The 20,250-nt window shown below is 37.3% G+C and overlaps 2 protein-coding genes and 1 long non-coding RNA gene across 4 annotated transcripts; 2 read left to right on the top strand and 1 right to left on the bottom strand.

Moving 5' to 3' along the window:
• The first annotated feature begins 3,731 nt into the window (after window positions 1–3,731).
• LOC122990271 lies at window positions 3,732–7,605 on the top strand. Of its 2 annotated transcripts, none has more exons than XM_044363545.1 (6): window positions 3,732–4,161; window positions 5,016–5,339; window positions 5,697–5,954; window positions 6,042–6,176; window positions 6,421–6,510; window positions 7,052–7,605. In XM_044363545.1, the coding sequence occupies exons 1-6, from the start codon at window positions 4,113–4,115 to the stop codon at window positions 7,291–7,293; spliced, it is 1,098 nt and encodes a 365-aa protein (XP_044219480.1). In that variant the 5' UTR covers window positions 3,732–4,112; the 3' UTR covers window positions 7,294–7,605. The 2 variants fall into 2 exon arrangements, with proteins under 2 accessions (XP_044219480.1, XP_044219479.1); XM_044363544.1 differs by having other exon boundaries at window positions 6,042–6,266.
• A 2,678-nt stretch (window positions 7,606–10,283) lies between these two features.
• On the bottom strand, window positions 10,284–15,496 carry LOC122990170 (homeobox protein CHOX-CAD-like). Its single transcript, XM_044363322.1, has 3 exons — window positions 15,047–15,496; window positions 13,771–13,919; window positions 10,284–12,721 (listed from the first exon to the last, which is right to left on the bottom strand). Exons 1-3 carry the CDS (start codon window positions 15,375–15,377, stop codon window positions 12,536–12,538), a joined length of 666 nt encoding a protein of 221 aa, XP_044219257.1. The 5' UTR covers window positions 15,378–15,496; the 3' UTR covers window positions 10,284–12,535.
• On the top strand, window positions 15,308–18,705 carry LOC122990171. The gene is made up of 3 exons (XR_006405276.1): window positions 15,308–15,392; window positions 15,496–15,619; window positions 18,305–18,705. It is a non-coding gene; the product is annotated as an uncharacterized LOC122990171 (long non-coding RNA).
• The last annotated feature ends 1,545 nt before the right edge of the window (window positions 18,706–20,250 follow it).

The raw sequence follows: 20,250 nt of genomic DNA, 5'->3' as shown, positions 1-20,250 counted from the left end.
TCAGTGCATCGTTTATAAAGATTTAAAAAGTAAACAGACTTGTTGTGAAATCATCAGTGTGCTGCTGCCTTTAGAGAGTGGTAAAGCCTACAGATCCCCACGGCTCTGCCTGTGATCATAGAACAGAGGAAACATTACAGTTGATACTGTCTGTTGATAATGTACAAAACTTTTTTCTTTCATTACTGCTGAAGTGAATTACAGTTACAATCAAAGACACATCAATGTCTAAATGTGCTGAATGTGTCGATTTATGTTAAAGGAAAATGTCACATTGTGAATAGAGCTTAAATTATCATTTTATTACTGAAACTCATTTTGATGCTATTTGGAAATGATTGTACTGTAGATTTCCATATCCTCACTGTCCAGCTAAAACCATGTATCTCCAGATTTGGTGATTTTGAAGTTTTTAGACAAACAGAGGGATTAAAAACACTTAAAGTGGCTGTTAGCCATATTGTCATTCTGTTTAACTTCCTGTCTGTTCTTGCAGTTAGCACTTCCCTCCCTCGTCCCCACGTAATCACATGAACGCACAGCCGTCTTCACCACAGCATCTTACAATATTAGTCACAGCAACAATAAAGAGCAGCTGACTAACAAATATCCATATAGCTACTGCAGAGTAAAATATAGCTCACCTGTGCAGAAGCAGTGCGGCTAGCTGTGCATTGCTTTCAGGTTTTTCCAGCGATCAAAGGCCCCACTGACATAAATGCAGGTCTTGTATGACTCCTGTCTCTTTTTTTTTTCCTGGCTGCTTTCTTTTCTTCAGCCGTCTTCTTTTGCTTGGTGTATTTGGCTGTGTGAGCTGTTCCTGAAAATGCTGGAATTGGTAGTTTCACCTGTTCGGCCATGGTCAGTCACACTTAAATTCTGCTGCCTGCCTGTGAACGCTCAGAGAGGACCACCTCTTTGTGGAGTTCTCTGTCCTGATTGGATAAAGTGAAAACAGGATAGCAAAAAAATTATTTTCTGTTTCCTTCAGAGCGGAGGGACTGGGAGATCCATGTTATTGACCAAACACTCTATATCAGTGATGGCAATCACAGTGTAGAGCTATTTAACACTTATTTTAACAAAAAAAAAAAAATGATTACAACACCTTTAATCCTTCAGTTTATCTAAAACATTTTATTACTTCTTAAATTAAACCAATTGAAACACATTGGATTATTAAAATATGCACTGTCAAAGGTTGATGTTTTGGAGATACATGGTTTTCACTTTTGTACAGGTATGTTGAATTTAGTAGCTACATATATGGTAAAAATTGCAGTTTTGTATTCAAAGCTTTTTATTGACAAAATTGTTTGTATTAAAGCCCAAAATGTGAATCTATCACATATAAAATGTTGGCATGTGAACATATATGACTGAAGTGTTTAATTCAGAAAAGAGTGACATCATTTATATTTGTGTGTGTTCAGAATTTAAAATATAACAACGTATCATTTAAATCAGTTTTGTGTTTTAAATGAGGGTGAGCTGCCCTTTTGTTGACATTTTTATCACAGATTGTACCTTTAATGCCTGCTGAGAACTGAATAAACCCTCCAATCTCATCACTAGTATAAGTAGGTGTGAGGTTTCCCTCTGCTGGTTTACAGAGGCGTCACTATTATTTATGGACAGTTCAGATTCATAAAACTCTGCTGAGACCAGCAAAAATAAATCAAATGTTTACATGCTTCAGTTTAAGGTAAAATAATGATCAATAGAGCATACTGAGCAATACATTACTCTACATCATACAGTTATTATAATTTACTGAAACTCTCTGATCTTCTAATATTGGGTGTAAAATACTGTATGTATGTTTATTGCTGTGAGTGCAATGTCAGAAGTCTTTAAGTATTACTTGACATTTGCATTTTACCAGTGTAGGGAGACATAATCTAATGAGACCAGAGAGGATTATTGATTTTTAAAAACCCTTTATTTTTTAATAAATAAGGACAATGTCAACAATACATAGTTACCAGATTGAACAGGACAACAAAAAGGTTTTGAAAATGAGAAAGAGAGAGAGAGAGAGAGAGGATGATGTGACAAAGTTGAGCTTCACACCAGGAACATAACAGAGAAATGATGTGACACCACTGCTGGTCAACAGCATAGTGCAGCACAGTGTCAATGTCATTATTTTTGCACCTCATTTGTTACACAAAAACTGTAACAAATGAGGAACTGAAATAATCAGTAGATTTGAATAATCTTCTTTCTTTGCCATGTAGTGAATGACAACAGCCACAACCATCACTCACACCAACTGTTATATAAACAAAAATGTCTTAAAGTGAAGTTTGGTTTGACAGTTTTAATAATCCAAAGACTTGCTTGTGCTAAACTGTCTTCTCATCAATTTCCCCATAAGTATAAAACAAACAGTCAAGATGTTGAACGGTTGTCATCACCAAATCCCAGTTTGATGGCAGAAAAATGCGTTGTTCAGTTTGTCAATGAATTTAGGAATCATGGCATATTGTTGCTTTTTTAACCTTATTTTTCAGTAGTTCATGGACATAAAATGAGGTCATTTCAATCAGGAGAGACTTCGTTTTTTTAAGTGACAATGACTTTATTGAACATGCATAATGAGATGAAAATGTGAAAAGTCTTTGGCGATTAGACGCCATCATGATGTCATCATAGTCATAAGGAGGGAAGTTAAGGCGTGAGTAGAAGAGGATATCCCCGATGGACTGTAGACACTGGTGGTGGTGATGAATATGGGAATATTGGGATCTGGATGATGAGGAGAGGAGCGGGCTTCTGGTGATCTCGGATCTGGCGCTGACAGGATGAAGTGAAGGTGAAAGGGGTGGCGGAGGGTCGTGATAGGCTGATAGAAATTGTGGCGGAATCTGATTTGTTATTTAAAAGTAATCCACCTAATCAGCTGATACAAGAGCGGGAGAAACGGTGAGAGAGAGAGAGAGAGAGAGAGAGAGAGAGAGAGAGAGAGAGAGAGAGAGAGAGAGAGAGAGAGAGAGAGGAATGAGAATGAATGAATGAGTGATAAATAGTCTTCCTGCTTGAACTTATGCTAAGCTCCATTTGCCAATAGATATAACAATGTTCTTGTGGCTGTAGATTGGTTTAGAGATTAAACATTTTATGTGGTCTTATAAGGTCAGTATTGCAAATACCCTTTATTAAAATAAAGGCAACAAGTAAAGGACACAAGGGAAATAAATGATTGATAAAAAAAGTCTAAAGCTATATAATATGCTGTTCTGCCACTGTATCTAGAGGATGATGTTTAAAAAAGTAATAATTATTGCATTATTGCTGCAAAATGTTCAAAATCACAAGATAAAAACTCAAATGCTCACACTGATAGAAATGACTAAACGGTGTTTAAGTTGATCACAATCCTTCATTTTCAGTTAACATAACATTTAACTGTTTAACCTTCAGTGTTTACCTGAAATTTCTTCTTATGAAGCTTTTAAGACAAACTGAATATTATTCTCCATCACTCAGATACAATATATGTCTTGCACTTTGCATATATTGCACTATGCCCCTCATGACTGGAGACTTTAATGATTAACCTGAATTTAAAATACAGTTTGTTGTGTTTTTATGAGCTCAACATGCTGTTATAATAATGACCTGCCAGTGGGTTCAGAGCAGTTTGAAAGGTTGGGAAAGCAAGTTTTGATTAAATTTGACTTGTTATCATTTGATTTAAAGATGACACACAATATATCATATAAATGCTTATTTTGTCACAATGATGAGACAGAGAGATGACAAATGACACTGTCAGTCTCAAATCCTCTTTCAGTGTGAAGGAGGGATGTTTCCTTTTCTCCCACTGAGTCCATCACACATATGAAGGCTCTCTGTCATGTTGGAGGTTAAAAAGAGAAGTAACATCGAGAACCACTTCCTTTTCCCCTCTCTGTCTATAAAAAGATAAATAGAAACAACGCTCTGCTTGGTCAAAGTTTCCACACGTTCTCCTCTGAAGCCGATCACATACAGGACTGTATTTCAGGCTGTTCAGTGTAGGATGTTCATGTTTTCTATTCAATAAAGTAGAGAAGTTTGTCTGAAAGCTGCTGACTGGGTCAACAGAGGCTGAACAGTGAGGAGACATGGAAGCTGTGGTTGGACTGTTGGTGATGCTGCTCGGAGTCTCTCATGGTGAGCTGTTTCACTATTTGACACATTAATATTGATTTAACGTTATATGAATAACATGTTGTGAATCTATGACTTTTTATGCAGCTGTAGGATCAAGTCTGATCACTTTTATAGATAAATCCAGTTCTAAGAATCAATTGACAACTGCAGCAGTTTGAAACTGATGTTTCTGTTTCTCTTCGGTTCATCAGGCTTTTAAAAAATGTCACAAAAAGTTGTTTCTTAGAGCAATAGCAAATCTGGATATCAATTCCACTTCCATGTGCATGTACAATAAAAAATACAATTATTATCTACTACAGGTGAATCTATTAAATTAAACTTTTAGGATAAACGCACTTCTTCACTGAGAGTTCAGATATTTAAGTAAATAGCTAAAATAAACAACAAACAAACAAACAAAATGCACTCAGTTATATCATGCCTATAAAAACAGTATGTTTTTTTAATCGGAAGCACCATAGAAATTACTAAGACTTAAACTTAAGATGTGTTGTGCATTATTTTATACAAATTCCCCGAAAACATATAATTTCGTATTTTTGGAAAAGTTCATATCTCCAAAAATAAATTTCTGTGGATGTGAAAAACATATTATGAGTTTGTAATGAATGTTTGAGGTTAATTTACTAAAACTAGACTAATCTAAATGACTAAATGTGACTAAATATTACTATTAGCTGACAGGTCCGTGTAATGCTAACTGTGCTCTGAGAGAGACGGAGTTGTTTCTGTTTTAAAACATGAATATTTGCACCTGTATAAAACATTGTCACAGTCATTAATTTAGTTGAAACGGAATGACCACAATTGTGATAATATATTTTTTTTTTAACTATTTTTCTATTTTCCAGGTGTTGAAACCTACTGTGATGGCAGACAGAATGGAGCTCAGTGTTATGGAGCTCTGGGAGGAACTGTGGTGCTCCAGCTGATGGACAGCGCCTCAGAAATATTTAAATACCAATGGCTAAAAAACAAAACAACAATAATACTTAATGGAAGAAAGGATAAGATTGTGTCTAATCTGATGGAGGACAGATCCATTTTTACTCCCAGTAATGGAACATTTAGGATAAATAACCTGATCAGGACTGATGGTGCTGAATATACCCTTAAAACCTTTGATTCAAAGGGACATGATTCAGGACAGTGGACTCTTCAGTTGTCTATTCAAGGTAAAAAACTACTTTTGCTATTATTAATCTTACAATTTAATTTGTATTATTAATAATAAATCAACAGCTTTATCATTTGAATTATAGGTTAATTAATAAATAAAATACAAATGACTTTGGAAAATTAACTAGGTGAATTCACACAAATACAAATACTACTATACAAATACTATTTCAACATTTTACCTTTGCAGACAAACATTTCACATGAAATACTCAAAGTCTGCCACATAACTACAGTATAGCGTTGCATTTCCTGAATCATTTAATTCTGTACTTCTGTACATAAATTTGCATTGTAAACACTGAATATGTTTAAGGCCACATTAAGAAGTCATGTGAGTGTGTTTCTCTCAGCTCCTGTGTCCTCTGTCCTGCTGGACTCTGAGTGTCTGTCCCAGGGAGAGATGAGGGTGTCCTGCTCCTCTGAGGGAGCGGACAGTCCTCAGTACAGCTGGACTCTGGATGGACACACACTGACAGACACTCAGCTCCTCTCTGGAAATAATGAGACCAACAACATCACTCTGAAACAAAACGTCTCAGGACGACTGGTCTGCTCTGTCAGGAATCACGTCAGTAGTGTCTCAAAAGAAAAGAAGATATTTACCTGTGGTAAGATAGAAAATAACTAGAAATCAGCTTGATAATTGATAATTACACTGTACTTTAGTCACAGTTGATCTGTTTTTTTGTCCGAAGGCTTCATATTCATCAACTGCACCTTACTCAATGGGACAAACATATCACAGTGGGTGTTTTCAGCCAATAACACCCTGTGTATTGATCCAACAACAACCCCTACCATGATCGCAGACACTACAGCCTCCACTTTGGGTAAGGAGACTGGCATCATAGTGTCAATTAAACCCTCAAATCAAACTGTGACCAACTCCAGCAATGATGACCCATGGTACATTTACATTAGTAAGTGAAAACCAACTCTGCTGCAGTGGATTCATTCATGTCTTTTTCTCTTTTTGTCCCATGTATGTGTGCATAAAAACACCTTTCATTAAGAACATGGTTACTGAAAGATCTGTGTTTCTCTTGTGTCTTTTATTACTAAAACCAATTCTAGCTGGTGTCCTCTCAGCACTGGTAATTCTGTTAATGGTCGGGGTGGCAGTCGTCTGTAGTCAAAGGAAAAAGCAAAACACCAAACCTAAAGGTACAAAGTTTCTTTTTTCATCACTGCATTAAAATATCATTGTTTTTTGTCTACTTATAGATTAAAGGAATAGTTTGACATTTTGGGAAATACACTAATTCGCTTTCTTGCAGAGTTAGATAAGAGGATCGTTTGCACTGTTCTTTAAATATGAAGTTAGCAGCAAGTTAGCTTAGATTAGCACAAAAACTGGAAACAGGGAAACAGCTAGCCTGGCTCCATATAAAAGTGTAAAAATCTGCCTACCAGCACCTCTAAAGTTCAGTGATTCATGTTATATCTTGTTAATTAGTGAACTTTAGAGGTGGGAGGATTTTTAACCTTTTTGACAGAGTCAGACTAGCTGTTTCCAGTCTTTGTGCTAAGCTAAGCTAACCGTCTCCCGGCTATCGCTTCATATTTAATATACAAACAGGAGAGTGCTATTAGTCTTTTCAAGTCTACTGCCCAAAATGTCAAAGAATTACCTTAAAGATCTATTGTTAGCACTGAGTATGTGTAGTCATGCAGTGTTTAATGTGTTCCTCCCTCCACTCTACAGAAGAAGATGACCAAGAATTGACCTATGCTGATGTCAACATCGTGCAGCGGCCGGGGAGGCAGATGCATCAGAAGGCAGAGATGGAGGTGGAGTACGACCAAGTCAAGTTTTCAGGGCGACCTCAGCAAACTACAGAGATGGAGGTGGAGTACGGCCAAGTCAAATTTTCAGGGCGACCTCGGAAAACTGTTCAACCAAAAGAAGATGAATGTGTGTACGCTAAGGTCCGTAACAGCAGGTGATATGCAGTGTTCAGCATTTTTACAAAGACTGCTGAAGGCAGATGGAGGAGGTTTTTGTTAAGATGCCTAAAAGTCTCTCATCTTTATTTCATGAGATTTTCAATGAGAAGAATACAAGCCATCAAAGTTCACAGATATTATTATTATTCATTATTTTTAATGTACTCCTGGGTTATGACTGGCATCAGTATGAAAACCTGTCAAAGGAGCTCAAACATTCAGGTGCATCATTTGAATCACACTGTGAATAATTTTTATAGACTAGTTTTGTATAATATTTAATATTTTCTTTAAATATATATATTTTCAAGTAGTCCCTGATTTATCCTCTTTTTTAATCTTTACATGATGTAATACATCCTTATTTTTACTCTTTTCTAATTTATAAGCATATTTACATTTAATTCATTGTTAAAACACTGAAAACTCACAGTGCACAGTGTGCTCTTACATTGGTTTATGAAAGGTTTTGTGCTGTGCATGTTGGGACTTAATCTCACATTTGGCCACACCTCTTCCCTCAGCTCTCTAGAAGACCAAAGATAAGTTTGCATGTAATGTCTGGTCTCTTGAGAAGTTCACAGTAAGCATGAATTTGTTTCCATTACATAAACACTTCTGCTTTTTCTTAGGCATGAGATTCCATTCTTGCAATATTGTTTTATCATTTGCAGTAGATTTTTTAAGACTACATTATTACCTTTATTTATTACAGGGTGTTCATATGAATATGAACAGGTTGTGTTGTCCTGCTTACTCTTAAATTAAAGTTACTTCATTGGGGGAATTTGTAGATGGAGATAACATGTAGTCATTTCATTACTAATTACATTATTATATGTCAGAATTGCCTGCAACTACAATGTAAGGAGTTTTTGCTTCTAAGATTTGATTTCTTAATAAAGCGAGTTAGCAGAAAAAGAGGAACATCTTTTTAAAGCAGGATGTGTTGTTCACAATTTTTTTCTTTTTCTGTTATACTGAAACAGGGGAGAAGTGAGACAACTAAATGAAGGGGTAGTTCAAAATGAGAGTGACTTAACAACTTGTCAGTTTCTTAACACAAGATGTGTTTATCAGTTAACACCATCAAAATACGTTTTCTATATTTAGCTTGATGCACTTCCTATGTGTCTTTGTCTTTGTGGATCCCAGTTAACAAAGTACCTTACAAAACTAAAAGACAGATATCCATATTACTCAACCATAGTAACACTGAACATTTTTTTAACTATTTAATCATTTGAATAATTCAGAGTTTGAGTTATTTAAGCTCCAACTTTCAAATCTGGAGGAGAAACAAATCCACATTCTGAATATTTATATTAATTAAGTTGCTGAATTAAATTGCTTAATGTCCTGTATTAACCAGAAGTTAATTTGAATTAGATTGATGTTTTTAGTTAATTACTATTGTGCAGGTGAATGTAGGATAAATATTTGAACATAGAGCACATTCATAGCAGTGATTACATACTGTAAGCAACTATTACCTCGCAAATGTGTGGAAACTGACCACTACTCTTCAGAACTTGAAAGAGTGCTTTCATCACTTAAAACAACTCAATTTTTAAGTGATTTGAAATAGTCAATTAGACTTACAAAGACAATAATATACAACAAAATATAACATGACACCAAGAGAGGAAGTGTTAGCCTGCGACATTCAGCTCTCAGCTCCAATCCAGATCTCCTTTGGAAATGTTCACTGCACTCTAAACCTATATTCTCAACAAGAACTAATAAATATAGTAGATACATATCTACCAAATTCCTTGTAAATACCTTTGTTTTTCTCCAAGGTTTTTCTTCTCTAAAGAACCCACCTTTTCTAACTTAAGAGTCTCCACCGATTTAGAAATGCGCTTTTCTGACTCACAAAGAACATTTTTGAAAAACAAAACATAAATAAATGCATCAGAACCAGAGATGTTGTCTTTCTTATTCCATGCAGTTTTCACAACGCAACTCAACTTGATTCACTCGATTGTGCAGAGTCGGGTGTGTTATGCTAGTAGCAGCTAATGTAGCCTCGAGCTGCTAATCTCAAGCAGAGATGAGGAGCGAGCCACAGAGGTTTTCTCAGTTTCAAACATTGTCAAAGTTTTCAGGCATTGCCAAGACATAACTTGAGGCAAATTTGTCAGACTTTGTGTAGCTGCCTCTGGAGCAGGTTTTTTCACATATGTAGTAATCCTCCCCAAGACCTGTAAACAGACTTTGATGTGTCAAATTAGCCAAATTCCCTTTAACTACTGTGCAGCTTACTTCCTCAAACCCAGAAGAGGGTGTGCCTGACTGCACAAGAGGAAATAATGAACACTGAGGGCACTAACAAATATAGTCTCTTCCTTAAAGTTACTATACTTGTCTGCAGCTCTTGCTTTTTTAATTTTATTCCTTCAATCTGAATGTAGAAAGCAATTTATGGAAAACATTTTGGAGAAGTAATTTAATATTCCCACACCTGTAAGTAGCTGCAGGTAAAAACTCAATGTCCTTGCATCTGCCAACAGTCTTTTGGCATGGGTGTGACCGAACCTTTGATCGCTTGTTTTTTCCAACTCAGCATCGCCCTCTGAAACATGACCCATTTATATAAAAAGCTTTTTAGAAAATGTCTTTCATAAATTATATTATTTCATTTAATTTAGCTTGGTGTTAGTTTTGTTCATTTCAGTGTTGTTCTTCTTCATCACATTTTACTTCTTTATTAAAATGCTTTTTAACGTTGGTTGAGTTTTACCAACTAGTGTGTGCTATTTTCTTCTTCTTCTTCTTTGAATTTAAAATGACATCATGTGCTTAAATTTAACCTGAGCAGTTTTTGCTGTTCACTTGCTGTGGGTTTAATCAAAGATAGAGGTTACATGATTGGTTTGATGTGAGAGTTTGGGGTTAAAGGTTGACAGCCATGACATGCCATTCAGCTGATTCACAGTGCCATAAAATAAGTGTTTATGGCCCATGACAGTTGTAGTGTTCTAAAACAACCTGAGATAATCTTTTAGTTGAGCCCACTTCTTAAAACACAGTTGAACTTCTGACTGACATGATCTATTGAGCAAATAATTGACAGCATAAAGGCAGGATAATAAAGCTGCTCCAACAATCTGGCATCTTTTTACCATCTGATCAAAAAGCCATTTTATTTTATGGGGACCAAATTACTCAGCAGTCATTTTGCTTTTGATCCAAAGACATTCAACTGCTGTACTTGAACTCTGAAAGGTTAGATCGAACCACAATTAAACATTTATATTTTACCTATTGAAAAAACTGATCATTTTATGTCGTGACACAGTCATGTGATGCTTCCTCCCATGCCAATGTTATAAAACTATAAAACCTAAACTGGTGGCTCCTGCCCATTCTTCAATGCTGAGCATGTAAGTTTCTGATTGAATAAATGCTTTGGTGACCAATAATTTAATATTCATAGAATTTGTCAACAGATTGTAAAATAAATATTTTAGGATCAAGTTTGATCAGCTGACGTCAACAGAGGGTCTGTTAAAGGGGCCCATATTTATTGTATAATTTGTATAAAATTTTTGTTCAAAAATGAGGTCATCTCAGGACATAATTTTATTAAATTACTTTATTAGTGAAGTAATTCTGTGGGCAGGTACTGTAGATGTATACCAATGGTACATTTCTTCTGCATTAATTTATCAAGAAGCTTTTCTCTGCGGAAATGTTTCTACATATTGGTGATTGCGGTCAGTGCTAATGAACAGAAAATACAAACCAAATCAATAAACCGCTGTTCTGATCTCCTGTAATGTTCAGCAAAACATGTTTTACAAACAGCAAGACCTACATAAACTTCAGCTTTAACATATGAAAAAACAAATGCAATGAAGTGTTGAAAGAGATAACAGGGAAATTCTTTCACTGCATACGCTGATTGCCTCAACACACGAGTAGCACAGCGGTTTATTTGGAAACAAAACTAAATTTATATTGCTACATTTGTTCCACTTGTTCTGCCTCTTCTTTAAGGTGACCTGAACAGGAAGATATTAAAGTCTTAAAATTTAGGACTTGCATATGTTTCAAAATACAAGAGAAGTAGGGACAAAGCTCAACGTCTGTATTTAGCAGTACAAGAACTGTAGATCATGAGTCATGTGGTTCAGTCTGCAGCTTCTCTTCAGGATGTGGCTAAACACTTCTGTCTCAACATCATATTTCAGTCATATTTAAACAGTTCTTGCTGTTACACTTTCACAATGTTGTGAGAAGAAAAAGAGAAGAAAAAGACATCAAATGGAATTATTTTTTAAAAATGTCATAGTATACACGTACTAAACAATAAATGCCACATGACAAAACTTGTGTTTTCATACCAAAATCCAACTGCTCTAACTGTACTTCCTAGTTTTTAACATTTCTGTACCATCGTTCCTCCCATCACATTATATACAGTACAGTACAGCTGCCTTTCTCTCCCTAACTGAAAGCATACAGGTTTTTGCTTAACAATGTTATATCCTGCATCAATATTCAACATTCATATTTCAACATTAAATGGAGGTTGTACTTTGGCATAACCTTCTTACTGTTTCCACCTTCTTTACTCACAGTATTAACAAATGTAACACTTTCTGCTCTCTATTCCCTGTAAATTCAAAGGGTGATAAAAAGATGAATTAGCATCATTTTATGTTCGTAAAAGTAAGTGTCAGGGCTATTTTAATAATAATTGCGCAATCTGCATTATTCTTTTTTTTTTTAATTTTTATGCTCAAGTAGGGCCTTGGCGTGCAGTTAGAGCAAGAGAAAAAAACAGAAGAACACACTTCCTTTTTTCTCGCTGATGTGGCATAGATAAATGAGAATATTTGAACTAATCAGTGTGTGATATCACACTATCGTCAAGATGCAGGCACATTTTAACCTCCTTTCAGTTTAAAGAAAGAAGAACTTCTAAAACTGATTTTACTTTGTGGCTTTAACTTTAACTTTTTGTTTAATGAAGGCACATAAGTTTGACTCTTCCTTAAAATGGTACAGACACATTAAAGTCCCATGATTGGCAAATGCCCATTTTAGATGATCAGTGCAACAGATATGAAGTGCTTGTTATTGTAAAAGGCAGGAGGGGGCTGTATCATTATAACATCACAGTGATGTGAATCATATCCGTTCATTCTGTGGTGAACTTAAAAAAAACAAAAAAAACACACTATGTACACTTCCCATGCTGCATCAGTCTTTTGTACAGAATGAGATCCACCTAGTATTCCTCTGATATCGTATCAGACAAAATGTTACTGCCTGGGCTGGCTGTCATATGGGTGTCAGTGGGTCCTCCAAGTACAGGTGGGGTGGGCGTGGTAGTGGAGGCCTGCTGGGAATGCTGCAGCTTCTTCCTGGTTATCTTCCTCTCTTTGGCACGTCTGTTCTGAAACCAGATCTTCACCTGAACCACAGATGCACACAGCATGAGAGATCCACATCAAAAACATATTTATTTGAGAAAAACTCTTATTGTGTGTTCATAAACCATCAACAACAGAAACAGAAAATAATGACTACTTCTCCTTTTCTCACAATTTCCTCTGTCTTGCATCATTTTCTATGAGCAAGTCTATTGTCTGTACTGGATCTTGCTTTAAGATGAACGGCAGTCTCACTATGCCTCATCCTGACTTATACTTCTGCTTAAGTTTAGTTATTTCCGACATTCCCAGAATTACTTAAGGTGCAGCAACCAGTAGCACTCAGCTGAAGCTTTAATGAGCAATATGGTTGGGCAGTAAAAACAATAACAACAATAATAGTATCATGAGAGCAAGAGTGGGAGTTTCACCATTAACACTACTTATGCTAAATGTTTTGTTTGGCAGCTTTGCATTATGGTCTACCGAGGTTGCTGCTGTTTCTTTCTACAGCAGGTTCCTCTATATGGGGTTGCTGAAAAACTCTCTGCAAATCAGCTGTGTTGTAATTATCTCAACATGAGTATTGCAATACTCAGAATGAGTACACTATGTCCTAAAACATCTGGGCATTGTAATTATTAGTCAACATTACTCAAACAGGAGTAAACAGTGCATTTGTTGGGGACTGTTTTCAGCTGTGGGTTAATGCACATTTGGTGTTCGAGTGAGTATTTATGGCAGCATGACCATATGCGTTGGGTTGACTAAAAATAAACTGCTGTGACCATGTTCATCATGATAAAAGAAGTGCAACAGTGTGACTCACTGATGTGCTTTAAATAGTTTTTGGACAACAGTTAAAGAGGATTAGGGTTTATCTGGCTAAGACAATACTTGTAGTAGGATCAATTCATTGTAGGATTTTTTTTTCTCTCATTTGTTGACAATAAGAAAAATACAGAATATCACCAGCTTTGTCCTTTAATGCCCTTTATCTTCTCACTTGCTTCTTATCCTTCCTGCACCCTCTCCCTTGTCTCTACCGCTTACCTTTCTGCCTCTAACTCATTTGCTCCTGTCCTCTCACCTGTCTCTCGGAGAGGCTCAGCGCCATGGACAGCTCAGTCTTCCGCCTCATTGTGATGTAGCGGTTGCACTGAAACTCACTCTCCAGCTCCAGGCGCTGCTGGTCAGTGTACACTACTCTGTACTTGTCCTTGGTGCGAGTCTTTCCTCCTGAATCACACAAAACAAGCCTGAATTAGTAAAACCTAAACTATTGAATGACTGAGGGAATTTAAGTAAATAGGCGTGTTATCCAGTCCTTTGTATTTGTTGGGTCTTCATTCCTACCAGTAATGCTAACAGGAGTGACTGTAGCGCCAGTGAATCATGTGCAATGTGGGTCTTGGCCCGACAAATGACTAATTTGAAGATGTCTGGTGCCACGTTCAAGTTCAGGCGCCACTTAAAGCCTCATCAACTCTATTAATCATGTTAACTATAACTAATGTAAAGACTCCCCACTGCATTGCATCAGTGGTTCTCCTTATCGCCTTGAGTGGTGTTTACATAGGCAGCTATTCATTGACACACATCTTCACACACACATACACACTCTCAAGGAAGGGTGAGTCAGAGTTATTGATCTGATATCTTGACCGTGTGACAGCATCGATCGAGGCCGGGCACAAGATACACGGACACGCAAGCACGCACACACACACACAGACATCTGTGAGGCCCAAGGATTCGCCCTTCAGATTTGGTTTGACTTCTGCAGACTTCCTGCACTGCGAGTGTTATCTAGCCAGTTTGTCACCCTTTTGCACCCACCCAGTGGACAGAGAGGGTGGGGAGCGCCACTTCTGCAGACTCTACGGCCTCCACTGTTAGCTTTGCATTGACATCTTACACCATGCTGGCGGAAGGGAGAGGCGAAAGGATTGATGAATGTGTGTGTGTGCAGCCAGTCTGATTTAACTATGTCTACATGTTCAAATTGTTCCAGTGTATGAAACTGTGTTTTGTCATCTGCACACCCACTCAGCTGCTGTGATTTAGTTTGTCATGTGACAGCACAGAGGAGTGTAATAACCAAAAATTGTGTTAGTTTGAGCCTCCATAATCATAGGATGACTGTCTAGATGATTTATAACTTGTTAATTTGTTTGATTAATCCAAGATAGACCTGGACATGTAAGCCTCATGGTCTAAACAGGTGTTCAAATTTCTGATGATATGGTAACAGGGATTATTTATAATGGGCCTAAGTATTTCATTACATAAAGCCTATAATAAACCTACATGGTGACCTCTATGTCCAGTACAATACAGTATGTTTCATTATAAGGTAGTCCCACCTGAAACGGACGGTCTGATGGATTCATGTGGTCTCGTCCTGGAGCCGAGTTGGTCCTGACCGGAGATGAAGTTGTAGGGGGTGAACGACCCCCCTCCAGCGGCGGTGGGCGTGCCGCTCAGCTCCGGGGAGGTGAAGCTGACCTGCCCGATGCTGGGGCTTGACCCCGGGAAGCTGAACGGATACTCCTCCCGGGGAGCGTAAGCGGTGTTCCAGGCGCTTGTCGACGGGTCGACGTGATGATACGTGAAGTCATAAGTAGGCTGGATGTACTGACCGTTCAGTGACAGTGTCTGAGCCGGGTGTCTGGCCGACTGTGAGTTGGGGTACATACCGGTATCCGACAGGTAGGTTGACTCTCAGGTGAACCTCGGTGAATCAAACCAGCTGGCGCATGTTAGGCCTCCGTGTTTATTCCCAGCAATCTTTGACGCTCTGTTTTTTCTCCAGTCTAAGGTTCAGCCTTAGAGGAGCAAGACTACACACCTTTATAGATTTACTGCCGAGGAGTTCAAAAGTATCATCGTGACGTCACGTTTTACCTGGGACCCACCTGCCTGCTACTCTTGGCTACGTGAGTGCATTGACCCTAATTTACCCCAGTCTGCCCTCAGTCATTTTGATAAGGCCATGTATACGAGATGTGTTTATGTGCACGCACTTGTGCACGTAGTGAGGGGCTCATGTGATTTCCTGCACAGAGGTTGTAAATCAAAACGTCAGTTGGCCCAGTGGTGGAAGAAGTATTCATTCAAAGTAGCAATGAAAAAATATTACAAATCTTACCTAAGTTAAAGTACAAAAGATAAAAGTATTGAGCAGAACAGCCCCTGCAGTAATTGTTGCATATTTAATTATGTTGGTTTGCTTTGGATTATTATTACTGATAATTACTTTGTGACCAGTATTTTAATGTTGTAGTTAGTTGAGGTGGAGCTAATTTTAATTAATGCTGTAGGGTAGTTTAAGCTTTAACAACACATTTTATGAGATATGTTTTATATGTAAAATGTGATAAAAGTACTTACATGAAGTACAAGTAGGCTACCTTAAAACTGTGATTAGGCACAGTCTGGTAAGCTAAATGTACCTTTTCATTAATTGGGTTGGTAAACTTCTTCTTTGACACAGTTGTATAAATCCAGACTCATCTGTGTGTGTGTGTGTGTGTGTGTGTGTGTGTGTGTGTGTGTGTGTGTGTGTGTGTGTTGGCAAACAAGCGGGGGCATGAATATTATGTATGTATTGTGTATATTGATATGTTGTTGTATGAATATCTGTATGTTTCTTTGGGACAATATCTGTATATTGTATATGTTTCTCTATGACTTCCAAAAAGAGGTGTAATGGATGGATTTTTAACCCCTCAAAGGTTTGTTCAGTTGACTGTGTTATCTTCAATAAAAACAATACAGCCAACTTCCTCTCCGAGGAGATAACAGATTATCCGAACAGGATATTCTTAGTAAGATACTGCTGGTTTTGATATTATTTTCCATATGATAATTGTTCAAAAGTCAGGAAGACACAATTCATTTTATTACATTATTCTTTATGGTGTGACAGTGAGGTGAAGAAACCAGGGGAAACACATGCAGTATAGGCAAAACCTTGTTGATGATTTCCCTTAAAATAAAATGTTACCTTTAATGTACAATCTATAACAAATAAATAAAACTAATTATGTAAATCAAGTTTAAAGTAAAGTATGTTACAGTAATAAGAAGGTGTTTTGTCTGAATAGGTTCATGCTCATATTGACCACATGAGGGCAGCAAAAAACTAAGCACTGGCAGGTAACTCGCCCTGTTCCCTCAGAGACACAAATCTGCTGTTTCCAAACATTCAAACAATATGCACAAAGTTTATTCTTCTTTACACCACCTCCACAATCAGTTGATGTACTGAGAATATCATGTTATAGACTGTATATTCCACTTATCAAGCTTATCTGTGGGTCCATCTGCATCTAAATCTGCCAAACATTCATAAAAGATTCATGTTAGTGTCTTGGTCAGAACAGTCATTATCAGCTTTAACAGCTATCAGTTGTTTGCATAAAACAGGCTTATGTTAATGGAGGTGGAAGTGCTGCAGACCTGGACATTAAGGCAAGTGCAACATAAACAGTGCATATTACCAAAAGTTGGAAATACATTAGATCATAGCTACCAAACAACTTGGATAAAAGTAAAGCAATGAGGTTTCAGCACTTAAATATGTATTAAAGCATGTTTTAATATAAAAAATTGTTCTGCACAAGCTGTCTAGTCATAACCTTAAAACTGGCACTAAAAATGTCTTTAAACATTCAAACGCTGGAAAAGATCCGCATAGTTTAAATTTAAAGCACTACTCTGCTGCTGTGTGCCAAAAATGAACCCCTGAGCTTTTTTCAGACATTATAAATCTTTAATATTTATCTAAATGAGGGGTTGCTGTAGGAAACAATCCATGTATAGATTCATTTTAAACAGTGCAGCATAAACATCATTCCCACTGGTCTTGTTGTAGTTGGCGAGATGTTCAAGTTCACCAAGGGAGAACTAATAAGAGGTTGGTATCCTCTTTTCACCGAATCTAAAAGCTCACATGTGTTAGAAAAAGAGCTGCTGTAGGTGCCCAGACACACCCAGCGCTTTAATCGCCCACAGTCATGTTTCCCCTTACAAATACTGTCCACAAAAAGTCTGCAAACAGTGCTTATCATGTGCTAAACCCCCATAACATTTCTGTACCTAAGATTTTGCTGCACTGTGACAGTCAAAAATTGAAAAGTGGATAACTGCTCATGTCATTTTGATGCTGATTAGCAAGCAGAAATCTGCGTCCTTTGCCATCATGATGTGGTCATAAACAAATAGTTGTCAATGTGTAACTTCTAAACAGTCCTAGTTGTGAAACTGGCTCTTTTCCAAATTCAGTTGTTTCATTGAATAAAGAGTGGGAGGTGGTGTGTGCACACTCACCCACTATGTCTGAGTTCAGGATTGCCTAATTAATAAAACAGCATATAGCAACAGGGCAATATTTCATCATGCAGGACTGCATCAGGTTATTGTTCTTGATTCACAAAATTTATAGTTTTTCTTTTTGGACATTTTTATTGAATCTTTAAAACCAGATTACAGTCAGGCAAAACATTTGTAGTCTTATGTTGCCTGGGTTTATAAAACACTTTTTTTTTACAATCAATTTCTACTTTTTAAAAGTAGGAAAGGAGAACCAATTGTGACATTTTTTTCCCTTTATTGGACAGGGCAGAAGAGAGAGCTGACAGGAAATGAAGAGAGAGGAAGGATGACATGCAACAAACATCATCAGTGTCTTTAACCCCTACAGGCCACCAGGACGTTTTACTTGTTAGTTGATTTCACTTTTGTCATATTATTTTTTAGGCTCTTTTCCATTTTAAGTAGATTTTTTTTTGTTTATTTTGTGTATTTTTACTGACTTCAGAATGTTCTATTTTCCATTTTCACTTTCCATTTTTAATATCTCTCACTTCTCCTGTTGGGCTTTTAATCTATTTTATGATGTTGTTGATTTTTTCCCATCCTGTCTTGCTCAAATGGCTTTGGTTAAGGGACAGGTTCACAATTTTTTCAAGTCTGTCCTAGTAAGGTGCCCCAATGAACATTGAAACAGGGTTTCCTTGCTGTAATCATTCCTCCTGTTTATCCTGACCATTAAAAGATCCACCCTTCAAATGTATTTTCAGTTTAAGTGATGGGGAACAAAATCCACAGTCCTCATTTTGAGCAAACATTTATTTAAAAGGTTATCTGAAGATAAAATTAGGCTTGAGCCATCCAAATTAGGCAAATAAAGTGGATATCTCCCAAAGTTACACTCTTTAAAAATAGATAAATAAATAAAAATTGAACTGAAATTGAAAGTGTATTATGAAAGGATATGTCAGTGTTTATTTGGGCACCTGACTATTGTTTTAGGACAGACTCAAAAAAAATTGTGAACATGTCCTTTAAAGTTGGTATATAAACAAACATTTGACTCATATCCTTTATCAGTACAATTTATAATGGATCTGACTCCAGATCAAACACTTTATGGCTTCATCCATCTTCCTCTATCAGAGGTGAGTAGGGTTCAGCTGAAGGTCTAGGCCTAAGCCTCTGTGTTTCCTGTGTCTCCAATGGCCCCTGCCTGTATGACACAGAGAGATAACTTCTAGTTATATCCAAAAACAGGCAAAACACAAACACTGGAGCAGCAAACACAGTGGTTGCTCTAGTTGTGCTCCAGTTATGGCAACAATCCAGATCAGCAGTGAAAGAAAAAAAAACACTCTTGTAGTTGTTCAGATAGGCTGAATAGACGGGCTATTGTTGTATCAGAATGATTTGGAGTCCAGTTTGTTAAGTGGTTTGCCACTCTGTCAAGCGGTATGAAAAAACAAGGAGAGCTGCCAAATATAATGCAAAACACGCCCCCTTGTTTTCTTTTTCGCCAGCACTTTGCAATACTTTGCCAATGCAGCAACATCGGGCAATACTAAAATTATAGATGATGATAAAAACGTCTTTCTATCCAAGAATTCTTGAAACATCAGATATTTCTAAGCAGTGTCCTTTTAGAGCTTTGGCTCGCTGCAGGATGTTTAGACAGAGTATCTTATCTCCAGCCTGATAAGGGATTGTTTGTGGAGGAGTACTTGGATCTATGTAAGTATATAATGTGCACTACCACTGCATTATTACCTATTATGTCTTGTGGCAACATTTAAATGGACTTTGCAAGCACTAAAAATATATGAGAGTAGATTCAACGGGTTAAATTGGTGGATTTATTGCATAGAGGTGTTAATTACATAAGGTGGGACTGTCCTGTGTGGTGTTGCTCCCCTCCTATCTAATTACTGGGGCTTCACCAGCTCTCTAATTAATGCTAGCAGGGCCTTTAGATTTGCCCTCACAATTAGAGGAGAGCATGGTTATAGTCCAATTTAGTCCCTGTTCCCTCCTCCCCTCTGTCTGCACCCCGCTCCCCTCTCTTAATGCCCCCGACCCCTTGTTAGAGAGAAAAAGGCCTTCGTCAGCTGCAGATTTGTGTTATGAATCTCAAGCCATCCAGTCATATCCTGGGAAAGGAAGAAGTTAGGAAGAGGGCCAATACAGAAAACAGATTTGCACGACATGTGTTTGAAAGAGAGCGGCAGAGAAAGAGGAACAAAAGAAAGAAGGG

Source organism: Thunnus albacares, chromosome 10 (assembly GCF_914725855.1).
Source record: "Thunnus albacares chromosome 10, fThuAlb1.1, whole genome shotgun sequence".
In the NCBI taxonomy this organism is placed as follows: domain Eukaryota; kingdom Metazoa; phylum Chordata; class Actinopteri; order Scombriformes; family Scombridae; genus Thunnus; species Thunnus albacares.
This window is presented reverse-complemented; position numbering and strand designations above follow the sequence as displayed.

Bases quoted from the DNA above. Each gene is read 5' to 3' on its own strand.
- LOC122990170 (XM_044363322.1), bottom strand. From the start codon at position 15,377: ATGTACCCCAACTCACAGTCGGCCAGACACCCGGCTCAGACACTGTCA. The intron at 13,920-15,046 runs GTGGGACTACCT...TGTGTGATTCAG, and splicing joins CATCAGACCGTCCGTTTCAG to GAGGAAAGACTCGCACCAAG. The intron at 12,722-13,770 runs GTGAGAGGACAG...TCTGTGGTTCAG, and splicing joins TGAGCCTCTCCGAGAGACAG to GTGAAGATCTGGTTTCAGAA.
- LOC122990271 (XM_044363544.1), top strand. From the start codon at position 4,113: ATGGAAGCTGTGGTTGGACTGTTGGTGATGCTGCTCGGAGTCTCTCAT. The intron at 6,267-6,420 runs GTAAGTGAAAAC...AACCAATTCTAG, and splicing joins CCCATGGTACATTTACATTA to CTGGTGTCCTCTCAGCACTG. The intron at 6,511-7,051 runs GTACAAAGTTTC...TCCACTCTACAG, and splicing joins GCAAAACACCAAACCTAAAG to AAGAAGATGACCAAGAATTG.